Source organism: Hippocampus bargibanti, linkage group LG17 (assembly GCF_051943395.1).
Source record: "Hippocampus bargibanti isolate YZ-2025 linkage group LG17, ASM5194339v1, whole genome shotgun sequence".
Lineage (NCBI taxonomy): Eukaryota > Metazoa > Chordata > Actinopteri > Syngnathiformes > Syngnathidae > Hippocampus > Hippocampus bargibanti.
The window spans coordinates 3,394,350-3,412,500 of record NC_142750.1 but is presented as its reverse complement, the minus strand read 5'-3'; the positions used below and the strand labels follow the sequence as shown (position 1 = coordinate 3,412,500).

The 18,151-nt window shown below is 40.0% G+C and overlaps 3 protein-coding genes across 4 annotated transcripts in view; 1 reads left to right on the top strand and 2 right to left on the bottom strand.

Annotated features, from left to right (window-relative positions):
* The window catches only part of LOC148885267 (adhesion G protein-coupled receptor E3-like), a 16,790-nt gene extending 8,174 nt beyond the window's left edge, over positions 1-8,616 (bottom strand). The window contains exons 1-13 of the mRNA XM_089018685.1: positions 8,483-8,616; positions 5,505-5,543; positions 4,843-5,436; positions 3,966-4,106; positions 3,425-3,550; positions 2,746-2,889; positions 2,361-2,507; positions 1,510-1,656; positions 1,399-1,436; positions 445-525; positions 335-364; positions 94-256; positions 1-21 (exon numbers count right to left, since the gene is read on the bottom strand). The exon at positions 1-21 is cut by the window's left edge and continues 93 nt beyond it. Coding sequence (XP_088874811.1) covers positions 1-21; positions 94-256; positions 335-364; positions 445-525; positions 1,399-1,436; positions 1,510-1,656; positions 2,361-2,507; positions 2,746-2,889; positions 3,425-3,550; positions 3,966-4,106; positions 4,843-4,864 — 1,060 coding nt within the window. The 5' untranslated portion in view covers positions 4,865-5,436; positions 5,505-5,543; positions 8,483-8,616. The remainder of the gene's footprint in view (positions 22-93; positions 257-334; positions 365-444; positions 526-1,398; positions 1,437-1,509; positions 1,657-2,360; positions 2,508-2,745; positions 2,890-3,424; positions 3,551-3,965; positions 4,107-4,842; positions 5,437-5,504; positions 5,544-8,482) is intronic.
* gtf2f1 (general transcription factor IIF, polypeptide 1) lies at positions 6,456-14,701 on the top strand. Its single transcript, XM_089018686.1, has 14 exons — positions 6,456-7,159; positions 7,709-7,753; positions 7,885-7,931; positions 8,018-8,090; positions 8,239-8,432; positions 8,510-8,680; positions 9,748-9,950; positions 10,021-10,165; positions 10,256-10,311; positions 11,239-11,370; positions 11,500-11,570; positions 12,795-12,933; positions 13,064-13,202; positions 13,968-14,701. Exons 2-14 carry the CDS (start codon positions 7,742-7,744, stop codon positions 14,170-14,172), a joined length of 1,587 nt encoding a protein of 528 aa, XP_088874812.1. The 5' UTR covers positions 6,456-7,159; positions 7,709-7,741; the 3' UTR covers positions 14,173-14,701.
* On the bottom strand, positions 8,517-17,301 carry alkbh7 (alkB homolog 7, RNA demethylase). 2 transcript variants are annotated; one of them, XM_089018689.1, is made up of 5 exons: positions 16,929-17,301; positions 16,034-16,207; positions 15,830-15,954; positions 14,736-14,909; positions 8,517-8,649 (listed from the first exon to the last, which is right to left on the bottom strand). In XM_089018689.1, the coding sequence occupies exons 1-4, from the start codon at positions 17,196-17,198 to the stop codon at positions 14,789-14,791; spliced, it is 690 nt and encodes a 229-aa protein (XP_088874815.1). In that variant the 5' UTR covers positions 17,199-17,301; the 3' UTR covers positions 8,517-8,649; positions 14,736-14,788. The 2 variants fall into 2 exon arrangements, with proteins under 2 accessions (XP_088874815.1, XP_088874814.1); XM_089018688.1 differs by lacking the exon at positions 8,517-8,649 and adding an exon at positions 9,741-9,880.
* Between the last annotated feature and the right edge of the window lie 850 nt (positions 17,302-18,151).

The following is an 18,151-nucleotide window of genomic DNA, read 5'->3' as shown; positions in this document are numbered from 1 at the left end:
CAATCGTCTCAAGGGTTAATTCTGGAGCGCACGAAAAGTGTTGGAATCAAAAACATGCGCAACGGAATCCCTTTAAGGCGAGAATTTTCATACCCACGGTTGAACTGTTCATCGTCGTCGTGCTTTCGTTCTGGTCCGGCGACACCATGGCGCTCACTAGGTGATCCGAAATGGCGAGGATCTTACTTCCTGTGCCTCCATCTCCTTCGCTGCTCACCTTGATCGCGTTGGCCCGCGGCCCGACACCCGACACCTCCTGTTGAACATGTTGCAAAGCGTCAAGATTTTACGGCGGAAATTCGAGCATGTTGAATTAATTGTGCAATATGTGTACCATCGATGCCGAGAAACTGTTTGCCACTGTCTGGTGAGAGAAAAAGCAACACGGCAACTTTACTGTACTTTACGGGTACAACAAAAACTCAAACACGGCGTTTTACCTACTGGCAGCGGTAAAACGACATTTGTGTTGTTGACAAGTTGTTGGTCCATGTTGTCGAGAAATGTTCTCTCTTTTGTCCGCCCCTGTAACAAACATAAGTTTTTAAACAGTGTTCCGAAAACTACAATTGTGTCATCCTTAAAGGACAACCGACGTCACCGGACAAGTTGTGTCCATAATTTGATTAAGATGGCTTCAAATGACTTCTACTGAGCGTATTTTACAAAAATTCCATTGCATAGCTATTTTTTTACGCTTTAAGACTCGCACTGAATATTCTGGAAGTCTTGTTTTTGAGTTGGTGACGAGTCCGTATGTTACGTCACTGAAGGAACGCCCCTGACCGAAAAAAGGACACATTGTAGCATTCCTTCCATCACGTCAATGCGTTTTGCTGTACTTGTTTGGTCTCAAAACTTCATGTTGCACCAAAAAGAGGCAGAAGAGGGCGACAAAGCTCCATGTAAGGAATTAATCAGCCTGTGGAAACGGGCTGATTAATTAATTCCTTACACGGAGCTTTGTCGCCATTTTCTGCCTCTTTTTAATGCTACATTTCCCGCCCCCAGATACCTCAAAATGGCACGGAATAAATTCTTTAATCGATTGCAAACATGTATGCTTTCCTCTTCAGAACTATTTGAATCATATTCATAACTGGAGGTGTAACAAGAAAGCATATTCTCCGAATCTGAAGCCATTGTTTTGATTCTCCAGCTAGGCAAGACATCTTGGGGTGACATCACGAACAAGGGGGCGGGACCTTCTGAAACTGGCCACTTTCGGGTTCATTTTTATTGCAGATTTTGGACAGTAAGTTATTTTTATTGGTGTTTTACATTTGACAAAAAATATCAGCCTGCGTCTTTTAGGTATTTTAGATGCTATAAAACGTTTTTCTGATGTCAGTTAGGAAACAAAAAAAGTGATGTCGGTTGTCCTTTAACTTCCCTTACCACCGGAGGAATGATCTCATTGAGAATATCCGGAAGACCTGCGGTGGGGAACATAGAAATCAAATTCTCCAAGTGGATCGTGGTGACGTGGGAGTGTGATTTGAAGCTTACTTTTGCAAAAGGAGACTCCGACAACCCATAAAATGCCAGTGGAAGGGTAAAAGCCATCTGGACAGGAACAATAAAATGTCCCGGGCGCATTTGTGCACACTGTTTGAAAACCGCATATACCAGGTGACTCGCTGCATTCATCTACATCTGCTCAAAATAAATAAATAAATAAATAAATAAAGTATAATAATAATAATGATAAAAATAATAATTATTATTATTATAATAACATTGCACATTAAAATAAACAAATACACTAAGATACACTAAGTGACTCGCTGCATTCATCTACATCTGTACAAAAAAAAATAATAATAATAATAATAATAATAATAATAATAATAATACACATTAAGAAACACAAATAAACCGGGTGACTTGCTGCATTCATCTACATATGTAAAATAAAATAATAATAATAATAATAATAATAATAATAATACCCATTAAAATACACAACCAAACCAGGTGACTCACAGCATTCATCTACCGCTGTACAATAAAAAATATAATAATAATATAATAATTATAATAATAATAATAATAATAATAATAATAATAAATAATAATGCACATTAAAATACACAAATAAACCAGGTGACTGGTTGCATCCATCTACATCGGTACAATACAATATAATAATAATAATAATAAGGAAAATAAAAATTGTATCATAAAAATAATAATAATAATTAAAAAAATATATATTATTATTAATAGTGATGTAATTATTATTATATAATTACATTATTATTATTATTATTGTGATTATCATTATGATGATGATGATGATGATAATGATGATGATTATTATTATTATTATAAATAATAATAACACGTTGCAAACGTACCCGTGCAAGGGTTGCCAATGCTGGCAATCACGTCCTGGTTGTTCAGCCGGTAACCGTGGAAACAGGTGCAAACATAGGAGCCCACCGAGTTTGTGCAGTTGGAATCCGGTCCACAGATCGTGGCATCTTCGCTGCATTCGTCAATATCTGCCAAGCACAAAAAAGGAGGGTTATGTGTGTGTGTGTGTGTGTGTGTGTGGGGGGGGGGGGTCCATCTAGACAACATGTGTAACACAAATCCAGCTGAATATCAAAATAAGAGTAGTTTTCAAATCATAATCAATGTCAATGTTATCTCTTAAAAATTGGATTGTTTGGAAATATGAATGCTTACAAAGTGGGGTTTATCGCACCCCCCGCCCCCAAAAAAAGAGTGACGGTTTACCACGACAAATGTTTTTTCCGCTAGGTGGCTGCTCCTGGTCCGTTGGAGAGAAGCCCACTTGACACACGCAGGTATAAAGGCCAGGTGTGTTGATGCATTCCGAGTATGGACCGCAGAGCAAAGGATCCAAGCATTCGTCGATGTCTGACAATGAAATAACAACAGAGATATTAATAATAATAATAATAATAATAATAATAATAATAATAATAATAATAATACATTTGATTTCTAAGCACCTTTCGAAAGTCTCAAGGTCACTTTACAGTCACAGGATAAAGTTTTTCTGTGGGTGATCAGCGGCAGCCACACGCGCCAGCGTTCACTCAACCCCGAAGTAACTCAAATAGATAGAAAACTAGCTAGCTAGCTAATGGATAGCTAATAAATATCTAATAGATAGCCAGCTAGATAGCAAATAGAGAGATATTGGGGCGGGGTTGTATTTTTTTTCAGTTGGCAATTGGAGATGCAATTTTTTAACAGGGTCATAATAGAACAAAAAAATGTCTGATAACATTTTTAAATTGTTTTTTGCAACTGCTCATTTTCAAGTAAAAGGCATTCCACGCCATGACTTTAATTAATCTTTTATCATTTACTCACATATTTCAATACTGATGAAGCAATGGAACAACAACGATGATAATAATAATATGAATATGAATCAAAATCATACCTTGGCAAATAGGAGTGGCATTTCTCATGTTCTGGTAACCATCGTTGCATTGACATTGATAACTTCCGGCCTCATTCAAACACGTGCCGTCATCACCGCACACGTTTTCGAGGCACTCGTTGATATCTTGCAAGGAGGGGAGACTGGATCAGCTTGTACGTGTAAATAACGGCATCACGGTGTGTGTGAATTAAAAATAATAATAATTAACTCATTCCCTGCCATTCCCGATTTTTTTGGGGGGGTTTTGGTGCCGATAAAGCGCTGGTCAGACCTCTGGCAATGTTTTTTTTTCAATTCCACAAGGGGGCAGTGTTTGCCTTTTTTTTTCATATTAGCTCTTTATTACAGCTTCAGCTCTTGTTAAAGCGCTATATGAATCAATATGGATTGTATTTTGTACATCTGCCCCCATTTCAAGCTCAGATAACTCCAGACTCACATCATTTAGGAATTGAACTTCTTGCGGGGGAGGGGACTGCTGAAAGAGCGCTGGTCAGACAGAATGAGTTAAGAAAGCTTTTGCAGACAGTAATAGTACCTATGCATGGATTCTCGCCTCCGGGCGCCTGTTCCGGATTGGTCGCAATATATCCGACCAGGCAGCTACAAGTGTAGGCTCCAATTGTGTTGTTACAATCGGAATTACTTCCACAAACCCCTGTCGAACACTCGTCGATATCTTTGGAAAGATATACGGATATGTTTTAGGATACAGTGATACCTTGGCTTATGAACTTAATTGCTTCCCAGACAGAGTGTGAAGTGTGTATCTCAAAAATTAATTTCCCATAGGAAACCATTAAAATGAGAATAATCCGTTTCCAGGTCCCCATAGAACATAATTTTCTACTTTCTAATTTTCTAAAACTACACAAAATATACATTATTTTATGTATAATAAATATGATATGGTATTATAATTAAAGAAATACACTGTACTGTATAATAAAGTTGTTTTATTTACCTTTGTGATGGTCATTCATGGCTAGATGGAAAGGAGTGGCCGGTTTCATCAGCATTAAACATCTGATGAGGAACATAACCTTCTACTTTGACCATCTTTCACCTTGTAGGTGTTTTCTCTGCGATAATTTTACCGTGTTCCTCATCACCACCACCTCCCCTCACTGCTGCATTCTTGACCAATCACGTGGCTTTAACCGAAGACTGGGGGCGGGGAATAGAGGACCAAAACAAGCCGGTGGCATTTTCTTGTTAGGTGAACGGGCTCGTCGTTATTGTGGCAGCTCCGTGTGTATCCCAAAAAATAGTTCGTATGCCAAGGTAAAATTTTCAGTTTCAGTCCGTTAGCCAAGGGGTTCGTAAACCGCGGTATCACTGTATCTGCCCCCCCCCCTCCCCCCAACAACCCCAATGTCCCGTACCAATAAATACATGAGGAAGCGTTTGTTTACCAGTACAGCCATACGAATTCATGGTGGGCAGATGACTTGGGAGTAATTTGTATCCGGTCACGCAGGTGCATCCGCCATCGCTGTTACACTCAGCGAGTGGCCCACAAGAATCGTTTCTACAAACAGAATGATCTGGAATGGATGGGGGGGAAGGGGTCGGGGGGGTTATACACCCATGATCAAACCAAATGAACACAGAATCATGAAATGTTTCGACGATCTTACAGGTTACAAAGCCAGAACTGGACACCGGGTAATTTCTTGGTTTTAAGATATAAAATTTTCCCGGACAGTATACCGCATCCACCGTGAAACTGTGAGTGTCGCACGATCCACTATGAATATACCCAGTCCCCGTGTACGCCGTGGCCGATTCCACAGTCGGATATGCAAATGAGAAACGTGTAGGGTTTTGGAAACCGCCGCGAGGTCCTGATTGGCAGTTTTCGACGATTCTGTCGCCGCCGATTCCAAGGAAGCGTGACCATTGACTGGTAAGATGGCTGTCGTCGCGCGGGTAGCCGTTGAAGGACGAAGATGTGAAGGCCACGTTGCGAGAAGGTTCGGTCACGTTGACGTAGTTATCGCAGGAACCTGGGAGGGATAAAATGGCGGCAACATCATCACGGTTGGGGAAACCCTGAAAGGTTTGTTGGACTTACCGGGAGGAAAAACGCAATGTCCGAGGATGAAGAATGATCCTTGGGAAAAAAAACAATATTTATAATAATAATAATAATAATAAAACATTATATTTGAAGCGCCTTTCAAAGCTCTCAAAGACACTTTACAGTCACAGACAATCATAGATACAATAATAAATAAAGTACAATTATAAATAGAATACAATAAACAAAACACAATTATAAATAGAATATAATAATAATAATAATAATAATAAATAATAATAATAATATATATAATAATAATAATAATAATAATAATAATAATAATAATACATTTGATTTCTAAGCAGTCATTTTACAGTCACAGGATACGTTTTTCTGTGGGTGAGCAGCGGCAGCCACACGCGCCAGCGTTCACTCAACCTGGAAGTAACACAAATACTAGATAGACAGCTAGCTAGATAAGTAATAGCTAATAGATAGTTATCCACATAGCTAACTAGATAGCCATCCAGCTAGTAGATAGCCACCCAGTTAGCTAATAAATAGCAATTTGATAGCAATTATAGCTCGGTAGCATATGAGCAAAATTGATAACAAAGGCATTTTCAGATAAATAAATAAATAAAATGCGCCAGCATTCACTCAACAATCGATAGAAAGCTAGCAAGCTAATACATAGCTAATAGATAGTTAGCCAGACAGCTAACTAGATAACCAGCCAGCTAATAGATAGCTAATGTGATTTAAATACGATAATTTCAAGGCCTTGACTCACCCAGGAGAAGCACAAAGGCACAAGAGATCATGATGACAAGAAAGAAAACGCAGATGGTCAAACTCAGCCACTCAAGAGGGTAGAAGGTGTTTGATTAAGCAGCCAACAGCTGCGCTCTCTGTGTCTTGTCCCGATGCAAAAAACAATGCAAATGTAATCTGGTTGTAATTCAAGACAAGTCAAGTTAGAGGCCAGATTCGGGGAGTGGGATTGAGGACATTTCATTGGATTGGATTAGCCTTTATTAGTCTCGCAGTGGAGAAATGTACATTTCATAGCAAAGGAAAGGAAGAAGTAGAAAAACAAAATACATGAGCTGCTGTAAAGGCAGCCACTCTCGAGGCGCCATCTTGAAGTAGCCAGCATCCATTGACAAAAAGAGTCAAGGGATGCATCTTCTCACATCCTCACATTTACCACGTGAATCCGTTTCAATTCTTGTGACTGTAAAGTGACCTTGAGTTTTGAAAGGCACTTACAAAAAACAAATTATTATTACGTATTATTATTATTGTTGTTGTAAACTCCACACATGAAGCAGGTGAGAGGTGCTGTGCTAAAATCGGCTGAGGCGGTTGGTATAGATCGCCAGAAATCCTGTTACAGTATGTAAGCACTGGTGTGTGTCATGTTTACAAGAGATTTTCTATCTTAAAGTCACCCCGTCTTAAATATTTTGAGTTCTTTTTATACTATTTTCTATATTTAACGAATCACCCAGCACTAAGGAATATATTTTACAAACGTGTCAGTGCTTTTTTTTTAATCTTATTTTCTATGTTTAACAAGTCACCAAGCACTACGGAATGTTTATGCGTACTTGTTTCTTACCCGCAACATTAAAGCACGGACCGAAAAGTGCACCGTTAAAATACTGCCGTACCAACAAATTCATCGTCTGCACATCGCAAATGTAATTTTCCTTTCTCCGTTTTCTCTCCGGCATAACTTAAGTTAATAATGTCCACGAAACGGCGTTGAACAACGATGGTATCGTCGCAGTTTATTTTGAATTGGTGTTTTAAATCGATTCGTATAGAATTTGTATTTATCATTGGTCGCAAGAACAAATACGTTCGTATTTGAACATCAAAACAAACGAAAAGACCAGCTATTATATATTTTGTAAATTAAACTTACATTTTGAGCACCAGCCGCTTAACTTTGCAGCTCCTCGTTGTGACACAAATATCCATCCGGACAAATGCGGCTTCCTGTTTTGCAGCAACTAAGAATGTTTGTCAACTCAGCTCCCCCCCCCCAAAAAAAATTGAACCGACGAACATCAGCAATATTAATAGTAATAATTATGGATAATCGACAAATATGTATACTGGAGTAATGATTATCTCATCGTAATTTACAATTTAATTACTCGTGTTTCTTTTAACACAAAGCTAGTGAACGCGCAAGAAGCATTGCGTAATTCTTAATAACATTACTTCTACTTCTCTCTTTGAAGTGTACCTCGAAGTTGGAGTCAAAATAACAAATTATGGCATCACTGGTGAGTAATGGTTTGTCTCATGGTGGGATTTATTATATTTAGGCAATTTTATTTTCATTTTGTACCGATTTGGTCGACTTGGGTGGAAAGCAATTGAACATTGTCAGAGAAATTTTTTGTTTGTGTTGCAGGGGAGCAGCAGTTCTTTGAGTACTGAATACATTGTGCGAGTGCCAAAGTGAGTAATATACAGCATGTGCGTATTGTGATTGTACGACATTAAATGTCGTACAATTATACTCTGTTTCATCTCCCCCTGCATAGAAATACGAACAAGAAATACAACATCATGGCTTTTAACGCCGGGGATAAAGTCAACTGTTCAACGTGGACACAGGTAAATTTAGTAATCATTTACCTCCAATAACGTTGAGACCTAATAAGAATGACGGTTTTAGCGATTAGTGTTGACAGATAATCCCTCGTTGCAATTGAAGAGAATCTACTTTTTTTTTAGTCACACCCATGTGAACAACTTCCTTCAGGCTCGTATGGAGAGAGACATGAGTGCTCGGAAAATATATGGTGAAGAAGAGACACCGGAGGGCGCAGCTGGCAGCGAGTTTGGCAAAAAGCAACGTGAGGAAGCGCGGCGGAAGAAGTTTGGAATCGTCACGCGGGAGTTCAAACCGGAGGATCAGCCTTGGATTCTTAAAGTCAACGGCAAGGCTGGTAAAAGGTGTGATGAAAAACGCTTTGTGCTTTAGCAAAATGCAAAGTTTAACGAACCCCTCTCTCTGTGCTGGTCGATATAAGGTTCAAAGGTCTGAAAAAAGGTGGCGTCACAGAAAATGCATCCTACTACATCTTCACCCAGTGTCCCGATGGAGCCTTCGAAGCCTTCCCTGTTCACGGCTGGTACAATTTCACTCCGGTGGCGAAACACAGAACTCTCACTGCGGAGGAGGCAGAAGAGGAGTGGGGCAGGTGAGAGAAAGTTGCTTTTGCCTTGTACTTACGCATAAATCAATGTAAAAAATTCAAATTACGTACATGGACAGTGATGCATCTGGACTATTACGATGGTCTATTACGATTAGCGCATATTGCAACATGATCTGTGCGCCTTAATAATAATAATAATAATAATACATTTAATTTCTAAGCACCTTTCAAAACTCTCAATGTCACTTTAAAGTCACAGGATAAGTTTTTCTGTGGGTGAGCAGCGGCAGCCACACATGTCAGTGTTCACTCAACCCGGAAGTAACTCAAATAGATAGAAACCTAGCTAATAGATAGCTAACAGATAGCTAGCTAGGCCTTCACTCAACCCGGAAGTAAGTCAGGAATCTAGCTAGCTAATAGATAGCTAAGTAACTCGGATAGAAAGATAGCTAACAGATAACTAGCTAGGTCTTCACTCAACCTGGAAGTAACTCAGATAGAAAGCTAGCTAATAGACAGCTAATAGATAGCTAAGTAACTCAGATAGAAAGATAGCTAACAGATAACTAGCTAGGTCTTCACTCAACCTGGAAGTAACTCAGATAGAAAGCTAGCTAATAGACAGCTAATAGATAGCTAAGTAACTCAGATAGAAAGATAGCTAACAGATAACTAGCTAGGTCTTCACTCAACCCGGAAGTAACTCAGATAGAAAGCTAGCTAGCTAATAGACAGCTAATAGATAGCTAAATAAATCTGTACAAACATGACCCCCCCCCCACCCAAAAAAAGCCAGATAGCTATTGTACGGTATTACAGAAAAGACAAAGCAAATAGACTTAGCACATTTCTTACTAATGTCTGCATAAACAAAAGTCAAAAGAACAAAAAAAAACTAAATAACAAATAATATGACAACACAATACAAAATAAAAAGAATTTGGCCCCCTTTTTTAATTTCCCCGATGCATCCTTGCATGGATCGGAATGGATTAACCACAATGGTGTTGAGTTGTTAAAGCTACACTCAAATTACTGTCAAAACAACACAAACGCATCTATTATCCGATATTTTCTTACCCTTTTTTTTCCCCTTGCGCGCAAAGGAGAAACAAGGTGGTGAACCACTTCAGCATCATGCTCCAACGACGTCTCCGCGAGCAAACGCAGGGCGACGACGACGAGGAAGAGAGCGAGAAATCAACCAAGAAGAAGAAGGGCGGCGGTCGGGGTGGCGACCTGCGGATCCACGATATGGAAGATGATTTTGAGATGAGCAGCGATGACAGCGACAACAGTCTGGGAGAAGGTTGCGGAGGAAGGCATGATGCAATAAGAGTGACCCAGAACATATGAACATAAAACATGGTTGCTTTTAGATGGAGAAGGCAAGACTAAAGCGAAGAGTGAAGCGGGGAAAAGAAAATCAAAGAAGAAGAAGAGCAATGACAAAGAGGCTTTGGAAGACAGCGATGATGGCGACTACGAGGGCTTGGAGGTGGATTACATGTCAGATGAAAGCAGGTCAGATCCATCAAAAGATTTTTTTTTATTACTCAAAATGTCGGTTTTCTTGACAAAAAAAAAATCCTTTCTGTTGTCCTCCACAAACAGTTCAGATGAAGAACCTGAAAAATCAAGACCCAGCAAAGGAGAAGACGTCCCGAAAGGTCAGCGCGGTATATCATGCTGGTCAAATGTTTAAAGGACAACCGACACCATTTTTTTTGTTTCCTACCTGACATCAGAAAAACGTTTTATAGCATCAAAAATACCCAAAACGCGCAGGCTGATATTTTTAGTCAAATTCAAAACACCAATTAAAAATGACTTAAAGTGTCCCAAAACTGCCACAAAATGAGTTCGCAACTGCGCAGATTCGGAGAGTCCCGCCCACTTTTTCGTGACGTCACACCAGGATACTCCTCCACGAACTGCCTTGCTCCAGAATCAAAACAATGCCTTCAGAGTTTAGATTCAGAGAAGATGCTTTTTTGTTAAGCATCCAGTTATGAATATGATTCAAATAGTTCTGAAGAGGAAAGCATAAATGTTTGCAATCGATTAAAGAAGTCCTTCCGTATCAATTTCGATCCGTCTGGACTCCGATGTAGTGCCCAGAAAATGCACAAGATGGCGCATAAGCTCTGTTGGAAATGGGCTGATTTGTCCGCTGGGAATTTGTGTCAACTTCTATCTTCTTTATGCGTGTTACCGTAATTGGCTGTGACACACAACGATTCACCATTGGGTTATATATGTAGTTTTCCTTCTAATTTTGCAATCAACACTGTTTTCAGGTGAAAAAAAGTACCCAAAATGCATTGTTTCATTCCTCGGTCAGGGGCGTTCCTTCAGTGACGTCACGTCAGGCATCGTCATCAACTCGAAAACAAGACTTCCTGAATATTCAGCGCCAGTCTTAAAACGTAAAATATAGCTAGCTATATGCGGTGGAATCTTTGTAAAATGTGCTCAGTAGAAGTCATTTGAAGTGATTTTACAAATTATGGACGCAACTTGTCCGAAGGTGTCGGTTGTCCTTTAAAAGATAGATCATCCTCGTGACTTTACTTTGTTCTTTTTTAACTTTACAGGGATTGATGAGGCTTCAGAAAGTGAAGAAGAGAGCGAAGAGGAGAAACAGAATGAGGAGGAAGCAAAGGAGGAGGAGGAGGAAGAAGAAGGAAAAAAAACACCGGCACAGGCAGAAAAAAAGAAAAAAAAAGGTACGCTCTTCACGGGTTACAAACGACTTTTGCCGTCATGTTACAACATGAAAGCGATTTGAAATACGTCGCGTTGACATCTTTATAAAGTTGCAACTTGTAAGATTGTGTGCTCTTCACGTTTTGCAGACAGCAGCGGCGAATCGGACAGCTCGGACGACAGTGACATCGAGGGAGAAACTTCCTCCGCTTTATTCATGGTGCTTCGCGTGTGTGTGTGTGGATGAATAAGTGCCTATACTGTGTGTGTGTGAGATAGATAGATAGATAGATAGATAGATAGATAGATAGATAGATAGATAGATAGATAGATAGATAGATAGATAGATAGCGAGCTAGGTAGATAGATAGATAGCGAGCTAGGTAGATAGATAGATAGCGAGCTAGGTCGATAGATAGATAGAGAGATAGATAGATTAGCGAGCTAGATAGATAGATAGAGAGCTAGGTAGATACATAGATAGATAGATAGATAGATAGATAGATAGATAGATAGATAGATAGATAGATAGATAGATAGCGAGCTAGGTCGATAGATAGATAGGGAGCTAGGTCGATAGATAGATAGGGAGCTAGATAGATAGATAGATCTATAGATAGATAGATAGATAGCGAGCTAGGTAGATAGATAGCTAGGTAGATAGATAGATAGATAGATAGATAGATAGATAGATAGCAAGCTAGGCAGGTAGATAGATAGATAGATAGATAGATAGATAGATAGATAGATAGATAGATAGATAGATAGATAGATAGATAGATAGATAGATAGATAGATAGATAGATAGATAGATAGATAGATAGATAGATAGATAGATAGATAGATAGCAAGCTAGGCAGGTAGATAGATAGCTAGATAGATAGATAGATCTATAGATAGATAGATAGATAGCGAGCTAGGTAGATAGATAGCTAGGTAGATAGATAGATAGATAGATAGATAGATAGATAGATAGATAGATAGATAGATAGATAGCAAGCTAGGCAGGTAGATAGATAGATAGGGAGCTAGATAGATAGATAGCGAGCTAGGTAGATAGATAGGTAGATAGATAGCGAGCTAGGTAGATAGTCGAGCGAGATAGAGAGCTAGGTAGATAGCTAGCTAGATAGATAGCGAGCTAGATAGATGGCGAGCGGGCCATCCCAGCAAGATTGATGGCGAGCGCGCTAGCTAGATAGATGGCGAGCTGGCTAGCTAGATAGATGGCGAGCTGGCTCGGTAGATAGATAGACAGACAGCTAGATCGATAAGTAGGTTCCTAGCTAGCTCGATAGACAGCGAGATCGATCGATAGATTTTTTTTGGGGTTCAAAATATAGATTGTCAATCGCATGAAGAACAATTTATGTGACTGTAAACGAACACAAATTGAAGAGATTCTAGCTATCCACAACCAATCTTCTTGTTTGTCTCCTTGTAGAAGAAACGCACTCCTCCAAAGCGAGGTGGACGCGGCTCCGCCGGGAGCTCCAAAACTGGCAGCCGTCCGGGAACGCCATCCATAGACACCGCTGCAACCTCCAACACTTTACGAGCTGCTGCCAGCAAGCTTGAGCAAGGTGACTTCAAGCAATGACCTATTGTGATGTTCAACCAACAACTTTTTTTTCCACCAAAAATCTTCCAAGGAGATGTTTTATAATTTTGTTCCCATCTTCTCATCAATAAAATGGGCTTTTTTTCCAACAGGTAAAAGACAGATGCAAGGTCCAGGGCCAGACTCGCCAGTTGCCAAAAGGCTCAAGATGGACCCCAGCGCTCAGAGCCCATGTCCTTCTGGGAAGAGCACGCCTCAACCTCCATCGGGAAAATCGACTCCCAGTTCCAGGTAGCGTGTTATGACACTTTTTTTTCCCCTAAACCTCCATTTCAATGAATCATCCTGCGTTACCGGGTATGCCCTTGAAGGGTTTTGCTGTTTTATGAAAATAGCTTGTTTTACTCCCTTTCAAACCATCTATTTTCTTTCGCAAAACCCTTCACTAAACCGCCATGGTCGGGTGAGGTTCAATTTGGATCGTTCCAACAACCGAGTTCTTAGGCAACACAGGCCAAGTTATGCTGATGAGGTGATACCAGATCAAATGGGGCAATCAGGCCAGTCGTAGACCCCGTACTCAGACAGGACAATAGAAGTCATCAGTCAGGACAATAGAAGTAATCAGTGTAGCCGCAGGGAGTAGTCTTCTGCTCCCCCCCCCCAACCTGAGAGCAGGGACCAATCATAGCAGAGTTTACCAGCAAAATATTTTAGTTCGCTGACGAAGCCTCTTGAATAAGAAGCGAAACGTCCGACACCTTCAAATTTGTACAGATGACGGCTGAAGAAACCTTCTCATCGATGGACCACTCCCGTACGACTGAGTGCTTACACAGACCTAGCTAGCTATCGTTTAATTATCTAGCTATCTGGATGGCTAGGTAGCTATTTATTAGCGACTGTATCCTGTGACTGTAAAGTGACCTTGAGAGTTTTGAAAGGTGATTATAAATGAAATGTATTATTATTAATTCTGGCAGTTCAATCTTGAAATTACAATCCCGATAAATGGAACGGGGGCTTAAACTTGTTTTTGCCATCCTTCGCCCGCAGTGACGTTCAACTCACAGAAGAAGCGGTCCGCCGCTACCTCATCCGAAAACCGATGACCACCAAAGACCTACTGAAAAAATTCCAAACCAAGCGCACCGGCCTGAGCAGTGAACAGACTGTCAACGTGCTAGCGCAGATTCTGAAACGCCTCAACCCGGAGCGCAAAAACGTTAATGAGAAAATGCATTTTTATCTCACGGAGTAAACGTGCAATTGGAGCGAGGCTAGAATAGGCTCCAGATTGCCCCTTTTGAAGACAAGCGTTGGGAGAAAATGGACAGAAGAGGACGGAGGGAAGTGAAGAATCATTTCATAGTTTGTTTTTTTTTGTGATTATGACACCAGATCTGGAGAAGAATTGCTCCATATGTAGTAGGTGACTTTTTTTTTCTTATTAACGTCATATACCGAAACTGAAAGAATGGAATCAAGAGTTCACGACTAAGAATTCACGAGGTAGAATCAAGTTGTTTTCTAATAAAACTGACAAACCAAAATAATGGTCTAAGATGTCTTTTTTTTTAACTAAACCTCACTGGCACAGTTAGACACGGTCTTTTTGTGTACTATTACTAAGGCGAAACGTTCGTTAGCTAAAGCATTCGTAAGCCGAGCTATCACTATACTTTTATCTTCAACCACAGTTAAGACAAAATGCCTCCAAAATGTACATTAGCTGGGAAATTACCGCACAGGATGGCACTTTTTTTTAAACCATATTTTCATCAAATCAAAGTCTTACACACACCTTCCATAAAGGCTACTTACATTGTCTTTGGAGCTCAGGTCGAATTCATATCCAATCAGAGCTGAAGTGCATTTTAAACTGGAAGGTTCCGACAAATAACAGAGACGCGGCGCTGTCGAGGCACTTTCTGTCCATTAAACAAAGACTCCTCATCTTTTAGGATCTCATGAGTGAAGTCGTATCTGGCCCGGTCCCTGTAATATGAGCAGAGAGAAATGTGAGTGCCAAAGAGACTATAACTCCAGTTAAAGGACAACCGACACCATTTTTTTTGTTTCCTAACTAATATCAGAAAAACGTTTTATAGCATCTAAAATACCCAAAACACGCAGGCTGATATTTTTAAGTCAAATGCAAAACACCAATAAAAATGACTGAAAAATGAATGAAAAAAGTGTCGCAAAACTGCCACAAAATGAGCTCGCAACTGGGCAGATTCAGAAAGTCCCGCCCCATTGTTCGTGATGTCACACTCCTTCACAAACTGCCTTGCTCCAGAATCCAAACAATGGCTTCAGATTCAGAGAAGATGCTTTCTTGTTACTCATCCAGTTATTAATATGATTCAAATAGTTCTGAAGAGGAAAGCATAAATGTTTGCAATCGATTAAAGAAGTCATTCCGTATCAATTCGAGCCACCTGGACTCCAATGTAGCGCCCAGAAAATGCACAAGATGGCGCACAAGCTCTGTTGAAAATGGGCTGATTTGTCCACTGGGAATTTGTGTAAACTTCTATCTTCTTTATGCGTGTTACCGCAATTGCCTGCGACGCACAACGATTCACCATCACGTTATTCATGTAGTTTTCCTTCTAATTTTGCGATCAACACAGTGTTTTCAGGCGAAAAAAAGTACCCAAAATGCATTGTGTGTCGCTTTCTCGGTCAGGGGTGTTCCCACCGTGACGTCACTTCGGGCATCGTCATCAACTCGAAAACAAGATTTCCTGAATATTCAGCGCAAGTCTTAAAACGTAAAATATAGCTAGCTATATGCGGTGGTATCTTTGTAAAATGCGCTCAGTAAAAGTCATTTGAAGTGATTTTACAAATTATGGACACAACTTGTCCGGAGGTGTCGGTTGTCCTTTAATGTGCTTTAGGTGCCGAACCTTAGAATGTAGAGCGAGCGTCTCGGCAGCAGCAGGTCTAGCCACTCACTCTGAGTATCATTTTTGACTAAGCGCATGACGCTATCTGAAAGAAGACTCAACCCAGTAATGGTGCTGCCACAGAACTGTGAAAGGAAAAACATCAAATAAGTTGTTACCAGAGACTCATCTGTATCTTTGTAAAACTGAATGAACGTTATTGACCTTGACACTGTCAATGTGAGGCTTGATATAGCCGGCTTTGTCCAGATCGAGGACGTGGACGGGCCCAAGAAGTGAACTTCCAGAGGCGAAAGCCACAGACCTGACACGAGTTATGATGGTCTGGCATCCTGCCCCCCAAGTCACACGTTCGGTTTCTCTGTATCCATGAATCGCCTAAACAAGACGAGGTGAGCACAGAAAGAAAACGTGTTTATGGGACTTTCTGCTTTGCAATTTGCTATACATGATCAAACCTCTCAAGATGGAGGACACCGATTTGCTGCGACGCCCTTGAAGGGAAAGCCGAAAGGAAAAGAAGAAGAGCCTGACATATTTGAGGACTTTTTTTTAAGTCATTTTCTCGCAAACTCAATTATACAGTCGAGATGTGACAAATGTTTTCAATAATAATTCATCACACATTTTCTAATACCATATTAAAATACATTTAAATAGCTTACAAATGATGTATCGATTATTGTTCTATGACAAATACTAAGGAAATATGAGGGGATTTTCTGCCTGCAATTACAGTTAAAACAATGAAAATCTGTGACCGAGTTCTTTATTACAGTTTAAACTAGCATAACATTCTTAGTTTTTGGCAGATCTTAACGAGTAAGGTACCATTGAAAAGCTTTTTAAATTGTAAACAAGACCAGACAACACGAGATTCCAAACGTCAATTAGCGAATATCAACGATCGAGAATGCAGGCAGATTTTCGTCAGAAATCAAAAATGGCTGTCACTGAATACTAGGAAAGAAAATTGCGAGCTCTAGAAATATATATGCTAATGCTTCTTTTTGTTTGATACTTGGCAGTTATGGGGAAAAATATATATTCTACCACTTCTATAATTGAATTCGGGTATTATCTAAGAAACAGGACTTACGTCATCCCAATGATCAAATTCGTAACGTTTCTTCTTCAAACCAGGTTCCAGTTCCCGCAGAAGTTCGGCCTCCTCGTGTTCGGTGATAAAGTCCGTCCTCACCTCCACCTGGGTCCCGACTCTCTGCACCAGATCCCGGCTTGACCCGACTATCACCGGCGACCCTTCGGCTTTCAGGCCGATGTCGGCTAACGAACTCCGGTATCGAACGATACTTTTGTAAAACGCTGCCTTCGGGACGCGTTTTGTCGCATTTAATAAGAGTTTCATATTCCTATGCGAAATACAAATATATTTTTTTATAGACTTCTGTTGAGTGTGTTACTTTTTGTTGCTGTCATGAGATGCATACAACTACTGTACTGTATTTAGAACGCCATATTGAAAATGCTATGCATTGTGGGGAATGACGTCAGAGGACAAGAGTGACGATGCAGTTCTCCGATATGACCACGCGAGGTCAGTAATCGTAATCATAATTAATTTATTTATTAAATAAAATTTTAAATTTATTAAAAATCATCAGTAATAGTATCATTTTTAAGGTGACATTTGTTTTTTCTGTCTTTACGTACCCTCACCTTTTTTAATAATAATAATAATAATCTTTATTCACACATATTTATACTTATGATACACGTGACAAGCATGTTCAAAGAGGATTATTAGTGGTCCCTCGTGAGCCTGTGGGTGGTCCGGTCAGTGAGCATCTGTAAATTTATATCCCCATTCCAACATGCTTGCACCCCCCCATACCCCCAACAGGCATATAACTGATGTGTCGCCCACTTCAATGGTGAATGCCATTCTGCAGCCCCCAGCCTTAGTCATCCTTCTGTTTTCATTGTATTATAATGGGATCCGAATGCAATTAAAATAGATTTAAAATGCTAAATAAAAGTGACCGCAACAACACGATGGCAGTGATGTATTTCAGGGTTGTGCAAAATGTTAAAAACCATCACAATCAGCCAGTGTCACCATTAACCAATTCAGTTTCTGTCTTATGTGTCGTGTCACTGATAACATGTCAAGGATAACATGTCATCTGGCTATCTATTAGCTATTATTTATTAGCTATCCATTAGCTGGCTAGCTGTTGGCTATCTATTAGCTATTTATTAGCTATCCGTTAGCTAGCTAGCTATCTGTTAGCTGGCTAGCTGTTGGCTATCTGGCTATCAAATAGCTATGTATTAGCTATCCATTAGCTATCTGGCTAG

What these genes read in the sequence shown, in the direction of transcription:
- gtf2f1 (XM_089018686.1), top strand. An exon ending in ACTGTTCAACGTGGACACAG is followed by an intron (nt 8,091 to 8,238) that starts GTAAATTTAGTA and finishes AACTTCCTTCAG; the next exon opens with GCTCGTATGGAGAGAGACAT. An exon ending in TACATGTCAGATGAAAGCAG is followed by an intron (nt 10,166 to 10,255) that starts GTCAGATCCATC and finishes CTCCACAAACAG; the next exon opens with TTCAGATGAAGAACCTGAAA.
- alkbh7 (XM_089018689.1), bottom strand. Translation starts at nt 17,198, where the DNA reads ATGAAACTCTTATTAAATGCGACAAAACGCGTCCCGAAGGCAGCGTTT. An exon ending in AATTTGATCATTGGGATGAC is followed by an intron (nt 16,208 to 16,928) that starts GTAAGTCCTGTT and finishes CGTCTTGTTTAG; the next exon opens with GCGATTCATGGATACAGAGA. An exon ending in CGCTCGCTCTACATTCTAAG is followed by an intron (nt 14,910 to 15,829) that starts GTTCGGCACCTA and finishes CTCATATTACAG; the next exon opens with GGACCGGGCCAGATACGACT.